The sequence below is a fragment of the Podarcis gaigeae genome (assembly GCF_964106915.1).
Source record: "Podarcis gaigeae genome assembly, chromosome: 2".
NCBI classification, from domain to species: Eukaryota; Metazoa; Chordata; class Lepidosauria; order Squamata; family Lacertidae; genus Podarcis; species Podarcis gaigeae.
This window is the reverse complement of record NC_139679.1, coordinates 58,134,885-58,154,338: the sequence shown is the minus strand read 5'-3', so window position 1 is coordinate 58,154,338 and position 19,454 is coordinate 58,134,885. Positions and strand designations below refer to the sequence as shown.

General features: G+C 42.5%; 1 protein-coding gene across 3 annotated transcripts in view; it reads left to right on the top strand.

The window, feature by feature from the left end:
- FSTL4 (follistatin like 4) overlaps positions 1–19,454 on the top strand; it is a 369,203-nt gene that overhangs the window by 304,360 nt on the left and 45,389 nt on the right. For 2 of the 3 annotated variants that reach the window (XM_083728409.1, XM_083728408.1), the window contains exon 7: positions 4,856–5,022. The exons of the other annotated variant lie outside the window; for it this stretch is intronic. In XM_083728409.1, the coding sequence (XP_083584535.1) occupies positions 4,856–5,022 (167 nt within the window). The remainder of the gene's footprint in view (positions 1–4,855; positions 5,023–19,454) is intronic. 3 annotated transcript variants of the gene reach the window in all.

Here is a 19,454-nt window from a genome sequence, read left to right as displayed (position 1 = left end):
AATCCAATGAGTGTACCCTTACTTTATTATACCTCTTCAAAAGCAAGCAACCCTCATTAAAGCCACTAAATGTTACGTGTTATGCTAATTACTAGTTCTTTTTCCTATCCAGTACATTCCAAATATAGCGGTGTTTTCATTAAAAAGTATGTTTGGGCACCAAATGCCTACTTTTGTTGAACATATAACCAGTGATGCATATGACAGCACAAACTGAAGAAATGATCACAACGGGATGTCAGAAGCTGCAATTATCAAGCCATAATATCGTTGACTAAAGATAGAAGCTGCAGAGAGGCAATTTTGACCAGCAATCCAAATGATACAGAATTTATCTCAATTTACAGAGGGAACACTGGCTTCCAGGGCAACATTTTGCATAGAGTCATATATCTATTAGTGCACTATGAAAATCTGCCCTCCGGTGCCCTCCACTTTAGAGTCCATTAATGAAAGGTACTTGTTTTCAGTAAATGTGACCTTGTTTCTGAATGGCTTGCTCCAAGGGCATGCACAATTCTTGTTTTACTTGCTCAGTAATGGCTGCAGAAAGCACAACAAATATATTGACATGGACCTCTTCACAGAGTGCCCTCTGCAGAGTCAAATGTGCATGTGGCCTGGCAACTGAGGTCATACTCTGTCATGTAATAAGACCCAGACAAAGCGTCACTTGATAACCTCTATCCTGTGACTCATGCTCAGGTGCCATGGAAAACAAGATTTTTGAGTATCAAGATATTTGAGTATCATCTAGTACGGGGCAATTGTTCAGCCCAAGGGCCACATTCCCCCAGGCAAACTTCTGAGGGCTGCATGTCTTTGGGAAAAATAAAGAAAGGGAAAAAGTGGATAGAGCAATGGATGCCATTTCTACTTTTGTACAGTAGACTAGGGAAATACAGTGGTACCTCAGGTTAAGTACTTAATTCTTTCCAGAGGTCCGTACTTAACCTGAAACTGTTCTTAACCTGAAGCACCACTTTAGCTAATGGGGACTCCTGCTGCCACTGTGCCCCCAGAGCACGATTTCTGTTCTCATCCTGAAGCAAAGTTCTTAACCTGAAGCACTATTTCTGGGTTAGCGGAGTCTGTAACCTGAAGCGTATGTAACCTGAAACATATGTAACCTGAGGTACCACTGTATTGAATGTTTTTGCATAGACACACCCCAGATTTCCCCCCCCCCCCAGTCAAGCATTTCCAGGGCACATTCAAACTAGGCAAAAGCATTTGAAGAGGGTGCAGAGAAGGCTGGTGAGAGGTGTTGCCTAGGAAAACAGGGTGCAGGCTGGGGAGAGTTCCAAGGCCCACAGGCCTGAGGCTCCCAGCTTCTGATCTTCCTATTAAGTGGAATTTACATTTTTGAATTTCAGAACTTACTCTGAATCAGGGCTCCCTCCCCTCACAAACCCCAAGTGGTAGCATTTCAGTGCCTCTCCATAACGAGACTTAATGAAAACAGAGGAGGGTTTCGGTGTGTGCAGAGTACTTTTCCTTCACCAAGCAAAATGATCTCTTAGTCATCTGTGATCATTAGAAGTAATAGCTCTAAAGTATAATAGATTATAACTGAAAGAAAACATCCTGACACTTCTCACTGAAGAAATTGTATTTTTTTTAAAAAAAATCAATTTCAGGTGATGTATTTATTTATCCATTTTGGTTAATTACATGGTGACACCATCACCCCTAATGACGTCTGAGAACCTTTTATGTGTCCAGGATACCATCAGCTCACTGTAATTTCTATTTGAGTATGTTCTGTTAAATGCACACAACCTATAAAACCTTATCAATAAGAAGCCCTTTCCATGATGTGAAAAGGCGAATGCATTGAGAAGCTAACAACATGCCACTGCCATTTGCAACAGAGAGGGTCAATAATTTGGCCTATCTTTTCTTGTATCATCTGGAGCGCTGCTCGAGGTACTTTGCCCCTAAAGGACCCCTAGGATATGTCAGATGCCCTTATCTGTACTTCATTGTGGCTACTTAATTTATCTGGACATAAATAAAGAGAAGTAACTGTGAGGCACCAAAGGGTATGTGATCAGATTGCCCAGTGATTCAATTCCTAATCAAAGTTTCTCTTAAAGGCAAATCAGCCTTGACACTAGGAACTAGGTTGCCTTGCAGTTGCCTTCCCTACAAATCCAAGGCTGTCTGAACCTAAGGATTGTGTTGCTGCCCAACTCTGTGTGTATAGCCCTGCCGCATGTGTACGCATTTAATGATTTTTTAGCCCACTGCTTACTTAAAGCCTGTGTTTCCTGCCTGGTTTAGCCACTTTAGCAGCTTTTCTTAAAGCTGTTAAAGTGAGGGGAAAGTACTTAAATCTTTCCATGTGGCAAAAATATTGCCTCTAGAAAAATGTGAGCTTTGTTGGGAAACTGCTCAATCCCAGGTCTGATTACTCTTGTTACTTCATCACAACGAGGGTCCTGGAAGTTCCCATCAAGCTTTTATTTCAGTGATGTCAAGCTTTATTATTTCTCTTTTTTCTTTTAACAAAAAGGGGGGCACCTTGTTTTAGTGCTTTCCTCGTGGCTGTTGCAAAATCTATCCAGCAGTCAGCAAAACAACAGAAATCTACAGGCACAACGTTAACATGAATTCCAGCGATGTCATGCCTCCTGGAATCAATGCACTTACTGTCATGTTTGTCGGGCAGATATAGATTGGACCAGCATAGCACCAAAAGAGGTGTTGAATCCACTGCTCCATTGAAAAACAACAACGACGCAACAATCTCAATGGACTATTAACTTGAAAGCTCAGTTTGGAGCATTTTTTAAATGTGTGGTGCAGCTCCAAGGCCTTCCTTTTTTTTGCCAGTGCCTCAGATGCTGAGCCAAGAAGATGCACCAGGGAATGGTAAAACTGTAAACGTTACAGTTTTGACAAAGCACTTTGATTGCTCAGCCCCGCCTCCCTGTCTCTAGTTGAAATGCTTAATAACAGCTCTCTGCTACTGACAGTAATTCCACCATCAAGTGTCTTACCTGTCTGCAAAGCTAGGCACACCCAACAAAGTGCTTGTTGTCATATTTTATAACAGCTGGCTGTACAAATCACAATGCTGCCATTGTTTTTTGAGCAGACAGATGAACAGATGTCGGGATCCTGATTGGTGTTATTATCACTGGGCAGGTGTTAATCAAAATGTAATGTTAAGGGAAGGAGAAAAAATTTGAACGCTAAGAATCAATTCACACAAAGCGATTTAACATGGTTCCCTGTCGCCTGCTGAAGAAAGAAGAGCAAATTCATTTCCTCCAAGTACAGTGGTACCTTGGGTTAAGAACTTAATTCATTCTGGAGGTCCATTCTTAACCTGAAACTGTTCTTAACCTGAGGTACCACTTTAGCTAATGTGGCCTCCCGCTGTCACCGTGGGGCAGTGGCACAATTTCTGTCCTCATCCTGAAGCAAAGTTCTTAACCTGAGGCACTATTTCTGGGTTAGCGGAGTCTGTAATCTGAAGCGTATGTAACCTGAAGCGTCTGTAACCCGAGGTACCACTGTAACAGGGAATTTGGATGGCATTCCACTTAGTATCCCACACAAAGTTGCCACCTTTCCCTGGCAGGTCTCCTCTGCCTTTATAGCAGCTCGTTTTCAGGTTAAAATGTAACCTCCTTCTATCGTTGCATCTCCATGCTTGGTGGAGGGAACTTCTCCAGTTTAATTTTCTGCATGCCATGCACCTGTTAAAGGCATTAGGAAACCTTCTGTTAGAATGTTGGCAATATTAGTTTTCCTGTATGGTATCATAATCTATACAAAGATAATTGTACAGAATCTAAGCCTCACTGAAGGACCATGGCTGAGTAGCAGAGCACATGCTTTGCATGCCAGTAAGAACCAGGATCAGCTCTCAGCATCTCCAGTTGTGGCTGGGAAAGACTCCACTCTGAAACCTTGAAGATCCACTGCCAGTCAGTATCAACCAGGGCAGAATATATATTGCTGATTCTCCTGCAAAAGAATCCCCTTTCCTATAGGAGGAGGGGAAACACCATACTATGATGTACCAGTACCTAAAGGGACCCCTGACCATTAGGTCCAGTCGTGGCCGACTCTGGGGTTGCGGCACTCATCTCGCTTTATTGGCCGAGGGAGCCGGCGTACAGCTTCCAGGTCATGTGGCCAGCATGACTAAGCTGCTTCTGGCGAACCAGAGCAGCACACGGAAACGCCGTTAACCTTCCCGCCAGAGCGGTACCTATTTATCTACTTGCACTTTGACGTGCTTTTGAACTGCTCGGTTGGCAGGAGCTCACTCCATTGCAGGGATTCGAACCGCCGACCTTCTGATCGGCAAGCCCTGGGCTCTGTGGTTTAACCCCCAGCGCCACCCGCGTCACAAGGTGATTTCAGATGTGTAAGGTCATGTGTACACTACGTATCTCTCTGATCCTAGAAAAGGTACTAGCATGGACATTCCACAGGTGGTTTTAGGAGTACATATTAGAAACTTCAGAACTCTGCTTTTATTCATGCTTGTCCGTTTGAGGAAGGAGATGTAAATATTATTATAGTTTGCTCTACAGTCTATTTAATCTGAATTCGATTTCTGCAGGGTACAAATGAGAATGGAAGACAATACTGTCTTTTTCCCCTACATAGCTGGAAGGCTATCTGACAACCAAGGAAGCATGAAATAAAGGATTACATTGTAATCTAGGTTTATTGAGGTATATCCCATTTCATGTTGTTGTTCTAACGTTGACCTTTTTAGCAGTTCATACCTTTGCTATTGCTAAAACCTCCCCAATCAATCAGTGAAAAGGCCAGATTTATTTCATGGATAATAATAATAATAATTACTTTTGTTCCATTACTTTCACAGAGGTGGTCCAACTCACACTTTCTGAAGAGCAGAAGGTCAGCATTACCACAGTAACTGTTGGGCTGAGCACTGTATTGAACTGTGCTATCCATGGACCTCTGCGGCCTCCAATCATCTGGAAACGCAACGGGGTTGTGTTGAACTTTTTAGATCTGGAAGATATTAATGTAAGTATTCACCAACAGATATAACAAATGGGGGTCTGCAACAAAGTGTTGCAGTGTGGAGTGCTTCTGTTTGGCATTCCAGTCCAGAACATTTTGGAATGTCGTCTGTGAGCATTAATGGCACATTTGGGATATTTGCCAGTCAGAAAGGGGTAGTTTTCTTGGCATTAACTCTTCCAAATCATTATGCTCTGGTAGGACCAAGGTTTCGTTAGACAATTTGAAAATTGAACACAGTGCATTATCTCTCTTGTGGTAAAAAAAAAACTCTGCATTATTCAATGATCTATTTAAAGGTACTGAGGGAGAAAGGGAGGGAGGGAAAGGCACTATACTTCTTAATGTACTTGAAGTCAGTTAATTAAATTACTTCATTCCCCACCCTTTTAGCATGCCTCAAGCAGCAACTCAATTGCATTTCTACTTTTCACAATAAGGTTAGCAATTTAGTTAATTGGAAGTGCAACAGGAGATTAATTGTACCTTTTAACTTCAAGGAAGCCCTGCCTGCTTCTGGCACAGTCAAAATAACTTACAGGCTTGGAGAATTTTCAGGCACTTGGGTGTGTGTAGAAATCCACATATTGTATTTCAATTAAGCTATTGTTCTTCTAAAAGCTAACAGCGATCCAGAAAATGATATCAAAATAAGAACCCGGATTGCAGCACAGAATCTGATATCAACAGGACCCCATAAGGTTTCAAAACAGAAACTGATAGCATATGACAACAAAGGAGTAGCTCATCCTGAATGTCCACATAAATTAAAAACAGGAGACTAAAACATCCTTGCTCTGTTTTTCTGTTTCCTTTATGTGATGTTTTGATTGACACTAAAATTAATTATTTTTTCCTGTTCATTTAATGAGAAGTTTTCATAACCAGCACAATAATTTCCTTTATCAGCCAAGACCTTAACAGTTTCATCGCACAACTTTCTTACAAAAATGTTGTCCTGGTGGCACATGTAATTAAGTCTATTTATGCCAGATTGTCAGGAAAACACTCCAGATTGCCTAGATTGAAAAAAACAATAATGTTTGATAGTAATGAATACTCCTGCTGCTTGGGATGCATTTCAAAGAAGCTAGTTCCATTTACACACAAAAGTTAGGAACTTCAAATATGAGAATAATGATTGCTAACTATCATTTATCCTTCAATTGTCAATACTACATATGGGGTGCGGTGAGGGGAATAGATGACATGGTTCATATTGCATTAAGTGATCAATATCCTGGTAATGCCCTGCCTTGTAGAGATGTTGATTTACAACAGTTTTCACTTCCCTAAAAGGCTTCCAGTAGCTTAATTATTATACTATGCAGTATACTAGGGGCAGCGTTTGTACAACACGGAATTGGGCAACACATCTACAGCCTACTACAGAGGCACATTTAAAATTGCCTGCACTCTTTTTGTGGAAAAAGTAAAGTGCCAATAGTTGTATCTTCTTGTTTTTTTAAAAGAAATAATGAGTGTCTGAACAAAATGGCAGTCGTAGGCAACAAGAGAAGAAATGACTGTGCTCTATACTCATGAGTACTGCCACAAAGAAACCACAGGTTGTGGTTACCATCTTTCTGATGTTAATGATTACACCCATGGTTGAAACTGCTGTCAATGCCCTTCTTCATATACAGATTTTAGAAACTCAGGTGGATGGATTTGTCCACGGCAAGTACACTTGAGAACTCGGAATAACTATGCCTGTAATTTTGCCCTATGCAGCCTAGCTGGCTGATCATTATATCAATAAGATTACCCTTTGCTATTCATTGCACAGGACAACTTACTGTAGCACCCTGCTTGTGGTTAACGCTTAGCTGGAATGAAATATTCAACGCAGCAATAGAGAAATTAAAATAATAATTTATTTGTCAGACAAATAAATGAGAGGCTCAGTGGTATATGGTTACCAAGCTCTGGCCTGGCCTCTTGCCATCCTGGCCAGCACTTATATTCCCTTAATCCAGCCCCCTTTGCTCCTCCTGTGGCTGCCTCTGTCCAATCAGCCTGGTTGAAATTCCTATTGGCTGTTTGGTAGAACCAATCACAAAAGATACACCCACAAAAGATACACCCACTTCCTTGCCCTTATAAGGGAGACAAAGAGCTATATATAAATGACAAATAAGTAATAATATATCTTACATGGAATCTTAATTACCAGCTCACCTCTTTGCCCTCCTTGCCCTATTGCCTTCTAAAACAAATGTTTAATCTTACATTTTTATGTTCAACAGATGTCAAGGATCTCGAGTTTCACATCAATATTGAAAGATTTCCTTCATTTGAAAGTTTCTAAACAAATGCCTGACAACCATATTTATCGAGAGTGCTTGGATGGCGTCTTCTGTCTAGCAGGGGGGCTAGGCTGGTAGCTGACTTAATTTCAGGATAAATACAACTCTTACAACCATATGAAATAAGAATCTAGCATTCCTTAAATCCTTTGCATAATTACATTTAAGCCAATATATTTAAGCTAATATATTTCATTCACTTATCATAGGTAGCCTTTTAAAAGAATAAAGCCTTTGTAAAGTAAAAAGGAACTCAGTAAAAAACAGCTTTTAAAAAGAAGCCTCTTCAGTTTACACCTCCCCCCTTTCCCCCTCCTTTCCCAGCCAGCTAGATGCTTCTTCTCCAGCCAAGCCAGTTGCCTTTCCCAACATTTAACCTTTTTAACTCTCTCAGTTTAAGAAAAAGAAACAGCTTTTAAAGATTTCTTTAAAATGCTCTCTTTTTCTGCCAGCTAGATGCCTCTCCATTGCTCTTGGCCTTTTTAACCTTGGAAAGAAGATCTGGCTCATTTTACTGGGAGGCACATTGGTATTATTTTACTATTTACCCTTGCCTTTAATTGTGTTTTCTCAGTCTGCAAGGGCAGCATATGTAATTCTCCCTTTTTATGACTTTGAGAATTGTTTTTCTACTATAAATCAATGGGGCCCCCTTGTCTTAGGAGAAAAACCTCTTGCCAAGGTTCTTTCTGCCTGGCATGAAACATTTGAAAATCCTTTTTTAAGCTCATTTTTAAATACAAGCCTTGATAAAATATATAGAAGCTCTGATAAAAAATGCAGGCTTATGATTAGATGCCTCATTCCCCCCTTTCAAGCTCAAGGACCTTCATCCCAAGTGTCCTTGATAGCTTGACCTTCATCATATTCCTGAGGTAAAGCTCTGTATAGGGCCATGATATGAGGTAGAGTTTCATTTGAAACCATCTTGCTAATTGTACTTCTAAAACATGAAATGATACATGGCATCATACACAAAACCATTACCACTACTGTCAAGAAAAACAAGCAAGACAATAGTATCCCTTTGAGTCCTGCGACATTAGGTAACCAATTGGTGAGCCATCCCATATCCCATCCTTCCCATGTTTGTACTGGGACATGTGCTATATTCTCCATCTTTGTGGCCAACACACGGATTGCCTCACCATTATCTGAAATGTTAAAGCAACAGGCATTCCCTGTCAAGTTCAAGACTCCACATAGGCCTCCCTGCCTGGCAAGTACATAATCCATTCCCATTTTCAGCTGCAAAATGGCGGCTCTACTTTCATCCAACTGTTGTGCAATAAGTCTCAAACTCTGGGCCGTTGCATTGGTTACAAGTTCCACTACTGCTTGCAATCGAATTATTCTGTTTAGATTATAAATAGGATCCCGTGCCCCTTGTATGAGCTCACCAGGATTCCAGGAGGCAGGATCATAATAGGCTATAATGCGCTCTGGCGGCCAATCATCAGTACCGCTCCAACTTTGGGTACTTCCTCCTGCTATATGAGAAATATCAGCATTCCTTCGTGTTCGCCTGGCCGAACTAGTGGGCATAATCCACATTGGTGGTAATACCCAACCCAAGAAACAAGTCCCACTCCATTTGGAAGGGAGCTTTTTGTATGCCCATTCTCCACATATCCACCACAACCATCGGGTCTGAGGTTTTTGGTACGTGGAGTACAGAAGGCGAAATACCAAAAGAGGTAGAGAGTTCACAGTGCAGTATGTTAGATTGCCTTTTTCTGTCACAGTTATGTTCCACACCACTTTCCATGCGTGAATAAAAGGAGGTGCACAGGGCAAGGTATTCCGAGTTCGATAGGTAGTACCGTGTGCCCAGGTATGACTATTCTTAATATAATCCCAAGTATAGTGACAATGAGAAGAGCCTATCATGGGAGAATCAGCTGCATCTGATGATTTATGTACACAGAATTCCCCTTGTACAGGTATAACTCGTAATGGTTTAGTTGAGTTCCATCCGGGGAAATTCTGTATTTCTGTTTGGTGTGGCATTTCGCTTACCATACCAATGGCATCTAATGGTATCGGTAATAAGGGCATACCTCCCTCTGAATCATCTGGCCCAAGAGAGCAAACAAGGCAATTGGTCCTATTTGCAACATTGGCTACCATCTCAGCTAAGCCTACCCACATATTGTGGTCATGGCTGAATCCATATTTAGCCAATTTGGTCAGATTCAAGGACCCTTCCCCTTCCCAAGGGATCAGGATTAATAATAAAATCATGTTGATGTCTAGTATATGCATTCCTTCCACAAAAGATTACCTTATTGTGATAGCAAATAATTATTAGCCCCAATATAATTCCCCCAGTGACAGAAATGGGGAACCACCAAGACCAAAACATATATCCCGAGGATCCCCAATGAGTAATATCTCTGATAATTGTTCCACAAGGGGGCAGTCAATCAATTGTATTAGAGAATCTTTCCGTTCACAGTCGCTGGTTCAGACGCTCCTCAAGCTTCAGGCGTGCGCAGGTCAGCCAGCTTCCAGGTTGTGGCTGCAGCAGGCCGGTCGTCAAATGTTGCCCGTGACCTAGCCCGTTCCCGGTAGGGCTAGATACAGGGGTTTTTGGAGAGAGTTAGTTTTAAAGGATTAGAGGGGTCACCTTTGCACGTCCAACTGCCTTCGGACTTCTTCAAACGAGAGTGATGAATCCAGGGGGTCACCTCAGCTACCTTCACCGCTGTTGGAGTAGAGAGCAAGACGGTGTAAGGTCCACGCCACTTTGGTGCAAGTGGATCACGTTTCCACTCTTTCACCCATACGCTATCGCCAGCCTGGAACTGATGAATCGGCTCGGCAATGCTGCACGGCGTGCGTTCGAGGGCCCACCTGTTAAGAGAAACAAAAACACGGGAGAGAGATTGCACTTGTCCCTGTGTCACATGATCTCCTATTTGTTTAAGGTCAGCTGGAATATCCTGAACAAAGGAGGGCGGTCTCCCATACAGGAGCTCAAAAGGTGACAACTTAAGTCTTTTTGTGGGTGCACACCGAACACGAAACAGTGTTATGGGTAACACATCTACCCATCCCAATCCCGTTTCCTGGGTTAATTTTGCCAATTGGGTTTTCAGAGTCCGATTCATTCTTTCAGTTTTCCCTGAACTCTGAGGCCTATATGCTGCATGCAGTCTCCATTTTACTTGTAGGACTCGACATACATCTTGTACTACTTGATCAATGAACGCTGGCCCATTATCACTTCCAATGCATCTAGGTAATCCAAACCTTGGGATCAATTCAGTGAGGAGTCTCTTAGTTACCTCTCGTGCCTTTTCAGTTCGGGTGGGAAAAGCTTCAACCCATCCGGTAAGAGTATCTACAAACACAAGGAGATACTTGAATCCCTTAGAAGGGACCAGCTCTGTGAAGTCCACAATTAGGCTTTCCATGGGGACATATCCCACATGCTGAATTCCAGGAGGTTGTACTGGTCCCTGCCTGGGATTGTTTTTAGCACAAAGAACACATTTCTGTGAAATGCAAGTTGCTAATTGTGATAGATTAATAATATACAACTTCCGACTGAGACTCTCTCTGGTTGCAGTACCGCCAAGGTGAGTAGATTCATGATAATTTCTTACAATTGTGCCTGCTAGATGATGAGGTACATAAATCCTATTGTCCGGCAGGATCATCCAACCGTCCTTCATAACCGCTCCTTCCTGTTCAGCCCACTTCCTCTCTTCTGGGGTATAGTGAGGTTTAACTTCTTCTGGAACTACCTCTGGTATGAGGGCTGCTATAAATCCTCCCACAGGCTTTTGGGCTGCCTCTCGGGCTGCTTTGTCAGCAGCATGATTTCCTCTGGTTATTGGATCCCTTCCTCGTCCATGACCTTTGCAGTGCATTACAGCAATCTGTTCTGGAGCCCATACTGCTTCTAACAGGATTTCTACTTCAGGTCCATATTTCAAGGCCTTCCCGTGGGCTCCTATTAGACCTCTTTCTTTCCATAGAGCTCCATGTGCATGCAGGGTTAAGAAGGCATATTTAGAATCAGTATAGATGTTTGCCTTACATCCAGCTGCCAATTGCAGAGCTCTAGTTAAGCCTATAAGTTCAGCTTTTTGTGCTGATGTGCCAGCAGGCAAAGCTTCAGCTTCCACAACTTCCTCATTGGTGACCACAGCATATCCTGCTCGTCTGGCACCTTCATGAAGGTAACTGCTACCATCCGTATAATATACAACATCTGGATTTTTCAATGGTTCATCTTTCAGATCAGGTCTACTGGAATAAACTTCATCCATTACTTGGAGACAATCATGTGATTCCTCATCATCTACCTCTGGTAGGGGCAGCAAAGTCGCTGGATTGAGCATATTCACTACTCGTAGATGAATCCTGGGATTTTCACACAATAGGCCTTGGTATCTAGCCATCCTTGGGTTCGTTAGCCAATAACTACCCTTATATTCCATGAGTGTCAGAACAGCATGAGGTACATTCACATACATCGTCTGGCCGAAGGTAAATTTATCAGCTTCTTTGACAAGGCTTGCAGTGGCCGCTACTGCCCTTAGGCATGGAGGCCATCCTTTTGCTACTGAGTCCAATTGTTTAGACAAATAAGCTACTGGGCGGTTCCAACTTCCTAATCTCTGGGTCAGGACTGCAGCTGCAATCCCATTCTGTTCATGTACATACAGCTGAAAGGGTTTTTCCGAATTAGGCAATCCAAGGGCTGGTGCCTCCATAAGTCGTTGTTTGATAACTAAAAAGGCTTGTTTCTGCTCAGGTCCCCATACGAATGGGTCCTTTTCTGCACCTCGAGTGCTTTCATGTAAGGGCTTGGCCAGACTGCTGAAATCAGGTATCCATAGTCTACAAAACCCTGCTGTTCCCAGGAATCCTCTAAGTTGTTTTCTTGTGGTAGGTTCCTTGATAAGGCAAATAGCTTCTTTCCTCTCTGGTCTCAATGCTCGTTGTTGGTGTGAGATGTCAAAGCCCAAATATTTGACCTTTTCTAAACATAACTGTGCCTTTTTCTGGGAAACTCGGTAGCCAGCTTCCCAGAGCAAGTGGAGCAGTTCCTCTGTCCCTTCTTTACAGGTATTAAAATCCTTTGCCGCTAGTATAAGATCATCTACATATTGCAGAACCACCTTTTCTCCCGGTATTGAGGGGTAACTTGTTAGATCCCTCGCCAAGGCAGTGCCAAATAAAGTTGGGGAATTTTTAAATCCCTGGGGCAATCTTGTCCAGGTTAGCTGGCCTTTTGTTCCTGTCAAAGGGTCTTCCCACTGGAAGGCAAATATAGGTTGGCTCTGTGGTGCCAGCCGGCAACAGAAGAATGCATCTTTCAAGTCCAATACAGTAAAAAATGTTGCTTCTGGTGGGATCAAACTCAACAAGGTATATGGGTTTGGTACATTTGGGTGCAAGGTCTCGATAGCCTGGTTTACGAGCCTCAAGTCCTGCACTGGCCTGTATTCATCTGTCCCAGGTTTTCGAACAGGCAAAAGGGGTGTGTTCCATTCTGATTGGCAAGGCTTAAGCAGACCATATTTTAATAGGCGGTCCAAATGTTTCTGGATGCCCTCTGCTGCTCGCCGGGGTAAGGGATATTGCTTTACAGATACGGGGGTAGCCATAGGTTTTAGGGTTACTACAATTGGAGCTATATTCTTAGCCATTCCTGGTGGGCTATTTTCGGCCCATACTCCTGGTGGCACTTGTAGAGTTCGGAGGAGCTTGTTTAATTCTGTATCCAATGTGGGTTGGACTTGCAGGGCTGACATTAGGCGCCATGATTGTTCCTTAGGTACTGAGAGGGTAATTATTCCTGCTGCTTTTGATGGCAGTTTCATTTCTGGACCTCGAGGAGTGAAGGTGATTTGGGCCTGCAATTTGGACAGCATATCTCTGCCTAAGAGAGGTATTGGACACTCAGGTATATACAAAAACTGATGGGTTAAACGATGTCCCCCAATCTGGCATTCCAAAGGTTGGAGGAAAGACCTCTTAGCTGACTGTCCAGTGGCACTTTTAATGACTACACTTTTGGATGCCTTTTTCTGCAATAGTTCTGGGAGTACTGAGTATTCAGCCCCAGTATCAATCATAAAGTCTATTAAATGGCTCCCTAATTGAATCGTGACCGTGGGCTCCTGGAAGCCTAACTTTATGGAGTCCGGTCGTTCCTAGTCTTGAGTAAAATCCTCTTCTGCCAGTCCAATGAAATTGTCTCTATTCTGTCCTTGTCCTGGTCTCTGATATCTTCCATTTCGGATCATTCCCCGTCCCCGTCCCTGGTTTCTTGGGCCGGAGCCTGGGCCTGGGCCTGGGCCTGGGCGTACTTCTTCCAACCTCAGGGGTTCAGGACACTCCCGCTTCCAATGACCCTCCTTCTTGCAATTTGCACATTGATTCCTTCCCAGTGGTGGATTCCTTCCTCGCCCTCTCCCTCCATTTAAGGGGCGGTGGTCTTGCTTCACTGCTGTGGCTAGCATTACCATCTTTTCCTTCTGCCACTTCTTCTTCTCTTGCTTCTCAGCCTCATCCCTATTCCGATAAACTCGGCGTGCAATGGCCATAATTTGGCTCATCAGCATCCCTTCCCATCCTTCTGATTTCTGAATTTTCTTACGAATATCAGAAGCGCACTGGGCCACAAATGTAGCAGTAATCATTCTGCTGTTTTCAGGGGCTTCAGGGTCAAAAGGAGTCCATATACGATAGGCTTCTTGCAGCCTCTCTAAAAAGTCTCCTGGACTCTCATTTGGTTTCTGTTCTACTTCTGAGACTTTAGACATATTAGTGGGCTTCTGGCATGCCCTGCGGATACCTTGCACAAGTGTCTGGCGGTAGGTGGTAAGTCTGGCCAGATGAATTCCATTGTTTGGATCCCAATTAGGATCTTCCAAGGGAAAGTTATCTTGGAGATGACGGTCAATATTAAAAATATTTCCCACTCTGGCCTGCTCACGCAAATATATCTGTGCCTTTTCAATTATGTCTCTCCTTTCCTCAGTGGTGAAAAGAGTATTTAGGAGCTGGCGACAATCTGTCCAAGTAGGGCTATGAGTATTTACTATTGAAGTCACCAAGTCCATCATAGCCTGAGGTTTTTCTGCAAAAGATGGGGTGTGTGTTTTCCAATTCATCAAATCTGTAGTTGTGAATGGAATATATTGCAGGGTCGAAGTTCGAGGTGGCCGTGGTCCGGGTTGCCCGTTAACCAGCGCAGGCTCCTCAAGTGCATCAAATACTCTTCTAAGAGGGGCTACTACATGATCTTTCTCTTCGCTTTGCTCTAGGGGCCTCAAATCATAGGGGATGGTATTTGTCCCAAGGCGTTCTTTTAGCAGCTTTATACGCCTGGCTGTATTGCTTGCTGACCGATTAAGGTCTCCCTGTAACTTCTGTAATAATTCTCTAGGACTTGGATGTACAGGGGTTTGGGGTGGGCAATCAGTTGTTCCACTAAAGGAGACTGTAGATGCAGGTCTATTAGGAGTCACAGGTGGAATAACCACTTCTGCTTGGGCTTTATTATAGGACTCCAATGCCTCCTGAAGATATTTATCATAATCTATCAAGGAATCAAGCTCTGTGACTCCACTCCCATTATTCATTCCACTTTCTTGCCTTGGGGTTACAACTGGCGGAGTGTTTGAATTAAGCTCCCTTCGATGTGGAGCATAGGGTGGAGGTGGAAGCACCTCTTCCTCTGGTCCCTCAAAAATGGGTTTGAGTTTATTTGGCAAGATTCCTTTCCTAGCTTCAGCTTTTACAGCCAATAATTTGCATCGTTTGACTTTGCATTCCCTTATCCATGGAGGATTTTTATTTAATGTGCTCAGCCAGGAATCTATATATGGAAATTGTTCTGGGCACCCTCCAGTTTCTTTGGCGATATTAGACCAAAGTTTGCTTACTAAATTTATATCAAAAGTTCCCTGAGATGGCCATTCAGTATTTTGTTTCGGCCATTCTAGTTCACATAACGTTCTCAAGCGCTCTGGCGTCATTTTGACTCCATATGCCCCTGAGAAGGCTTTCTTAAAATTATTTAACATACACTCAAGAGGTGTATTTTCCCCCTTTGAACCCCCAACTCCCATTGTATGGCCCTGTGAAGTATCCACTCAGTCACTCACACACACGCTTTGTCAATTTTCCCTTTTCCTCCACCAGACCAACATCTGATGTACCCAACCACCTAGCGTACTCAGTTTCCCCTTACTGAGACGCAGAAGTTTGATCAAGACTTCTCTTCCTCCCAATTAATTGGAGGGCCAAAAATCCCTTTGTGCACTTACCCTTGGTTGGTTCCCTGTTTCCCCCGGTCCGTCGCCGCCAGTGAGCAGGGTATCAGACAGACGAGTCTTCTGCGTTCCCCCTGGAAAAATTTACCAGTGCGCGCTGGGTAAGCAGTGGTCCTCTCTCTTGTACCCTGCCCAGTAGGGCGAAGGGGCTGCGTTCCAGCAGACCACTTATCCGAGTCACAGTGGCACCATAAAATGTAGCACCCTGCTTGTGGTTAACGCTTAGCTGGAATGAAATATTCAACGCAGCAATAGAGAAATTAAAATAATAATTTATTTGTCAGACAAATAAATGAGAGGCTCAGTGGTATATGGTTACCAAGCTCTGGCCTGGCCTCTTGCCATCCTGGCCAGCACTTATATTCCCTTAATCCAGCCCCCTTTGCTCCTCCTGTGGCTGCCTCTGTCCAATCAGCCTGGTTGAAATTCCTATTGGCTGTTTGGTAGAACCAATCACAAAAGATACACCCACAAAAGATACACCCACTTCCTTGCCCTTATAAGGGAGACAAAGAGCTATATATAAATGACAAATAAGTAATAATATATCTTACATGGAATCTTAATTACCAGCTCACCTCTTTGCCCTCCTTGCCCTATTGCCTTCTAAAACAAATGTTTAATCTTACATTTTTATGTTCAACAGATGTCAAGGATCTCGAGTTTCACATCAATATTGAAAGATTTCCTTCATTTGAAAGTTTCTAAACAAATGCCTGACAACCATATTTATCGAGAGTGCTTGGATGGCGTCTTCTGTCTAGCAGGGGGGCTAGGCTGGTAGCTGACTTAATTTCAGGATAAATACAACTCTTACAACCATATGAAATAAGAATCTAGCATTCCTTAAATCCTTTGCATAATTACATTTAAGCCAATATATTTAAGCTAATATATTTCATTCACTTATCATAGGTAGCCTTTTAAAAGAATAAAGCCTTTGTAAAGTAAAAAGGAACTCAGTAAAAAACAGCTTTTAAAAAGAAGCCTCTTCAGTTTACACCTCCCCCCTTTCCCCCTCCTTTCCCAGCCAGCTAGATGCTTCTTCTCCAGCCAAGCCAGTTGCCTTTCCCAACATTTAACCTTTTTAACTCTCTCAGTTTAAGAAAAAGAAACAGCTTTTAAAGATTTCTTTAAAATGCTCTCTTTTTCTGCCAGCTAGATGCCTCTCCATTGCTCTTGGCCTTTTTAACCTTGGAAAGAAGATCTGGCTCATTTTACTGGGAGGCACATTGGTATTATTTTACTATTTACCCTTGCCTTTAATTGTGTTTTCTCAGTCTGCAAGGGCAGCATATGTAATTCTCCCTTTTTATGACTTTGAGAATTGTTTTTCTACTATAAATCAATGGGGCCCCCTTGTCTTAGGAGAAAAACCTCTTGCCAAGGTTCTTTCTGCCTGGCATGAAACATTTGAAAATCCTTTTTTAAGCTCATTTTTAAATACAAGCCTTGATAAAATATATAGAAGCTCTGATAAAAAATGCAGGCTTATGATTAGATGCCTCATTACCACAAATCCACATTTAGTCATTACTCCCAAAATATAGTTTTCATCACCTATCATTCTCCCCCACTGTTCTCACAGATACTGAAAGTTATTTCCTGTCTCGAGATTTGATTTAAAGTCATCTGCAAGGAAGCAATTGCCTTTGGGGGAGGGGGGGTTTGCATAGGACACATCAGGGAATTTAATGCAGGGAGGCAAATGTTCTTAGAAACTAGTTTATAGCTTATCTTCCCACACCTTTGATGAAAAATCAATAGTTCCCCTACAATGCCATGCTCCCAGGAGTTAACAAACTGCAGCATGCAATTTGTTTATTACCGTTGCTTGTGTGTACCACTACCTGTGACAGATACAGTATGGCTGGAGGTACTTGTAAGGAATACATGTTAAAAGTTAAAGCAGAAAAATCAGTGGCTCAGGGTGCCAGAATAGTGTTGGACTTGGGACAGGAGACCCAGCCTGAGGGACGTAAAGGAGGCATGCCCAGCCATGAAGCTGACTGGCTTTGGGCAATTCTCTTTCTTAACCTAACCTACTTCATGGAGTTCTGATAAGGATCAAAGAGAATATTTTTTTAAAAAAAAAACCTAGTAAATGTCAAACATAGAAGATACTTCACACATAAATTCATTTGCCACAGTTATCCTGGTGTTTTCTCATGTGAATTGTGAAGGGCACTTGCAGAAACATAGAGTGGACATCTGCTGGTCTTCCCTGACCTTTTAGGAATGTGCATCTACCCTTCACCTTCAAGATTTTCACTGTGGGGAACACCGCAGCAACTGCCATTGCTTCATAGAGTGTTAAGCAGTTTGATATGTCAAGCGTGCAAAGGGTGTTCTCTCTGCCAGATCCAAGATGCTAACAGTGGACGTTAACACTGCAGGGCTTTACTGCCTAGGCCAAGAATCTGATGTCAAATATGCAACCTTTTAAAGTTAAATGCTTAATAAATGTTAAAATAGAAAGTAGAAAATGATTAACAATTTGTACTCTCCAGAATCCTGGGATTCCTTTGAAACTTATCTGGAATTTCTCAGTAGAATTAATAGTAATAGCAGACAAGCTTCCCTAAAAGGCACCTTGCTCACTACTACTGCAATCACCTACTGGGGTTTGTTGTAGGGCACACTCTTTGTTCCTTCAGGGCAGCAGTGAAGTTGAAGAGGCCTGGCTTGGCACCCATCTTAAATAACTTCAAAGACCTCTGCTTCTTGCTGGCAGAAGAGTCAATGTGGAAAAACTTCCCTGAAATTTTAAAGTTTGAAAACCAAAGAATCTCAGTAGCTTCCTCAACTCGAGTTTACCCAAAATTGTACCTCACATACAAAAAGCAAAGGGGAACATCCATATTGTTTCATGAAAACAGATAGGATAGGCCCAAAACAACAGACTGGATATGGTGCAGAGACCTCACGATGCAGGCTAGATACAGTGTGGGGATGTCACCTTGAACCCAAAGGAGCCAGGAATAAAAAAATCTGCTGAGTGATGGCTAGGCCACCCCACGCATGATTTAGCTTTATAGCTCATTCATTCAGAGGGAGTGCAAACCCTCCCAGAATAGATATCTCCCTGAGAAGTTCCATGCCTCTTATGTTTTTCCTAGAAACTATTTGGAAATTTCACCTGAGGGGAAGAAATCTACATATTTGCTTTCCTTAAATTACAGAATTGATCAGCACGGAGTAAGACCAAGAGCAAACAATGCTAATGAAACGTACATTCCCAGCTTGTCTCTGGAAATGAATTATTAAGAGGGCCAAAGAAAATGATTTAGGTGTCCATAACTAATTTAGATGTTTATTGGTTGTGTTTACATTAATCACTCATGAGTCTATTGTAAGAATTAAGATTAGGGACAATTTGATTAGTATGGAGAAAGTAATTTTCAAAGTGATAGACACTGGAGATTTTGCAAGAGACAGATCTCATTAGATGCTAGGATGGTTTGTGTTTTACAATCCTGTGAGCATCAGTACAATAATGTTTCTGATATTGCGAAGAATAAGCAATATTTTCAGAACAAAACTGGTAAAAGCTATCATTTATAAGTCCTTCTCCATTAAATAAAACAGGTGCTCTGTTGAGTGCAATTACCACCACCACACCAACAACAATAATAAATATGAGCCAGAGTTCTAGCACTGAAGGGAATCATATGAGGCTGTGCATAACTCTTTTGCCAGCTGTATTTTGGGGATGCTTTGAAATATGGAATGTCCAGTGTTATAGCCAGTGGTTGTAATGTTAGGGGCCAGAAGCAGCTTCTGGGGGGGGGGAATCATCCTGCCCTTTTATTGCCCATCTAAAGTC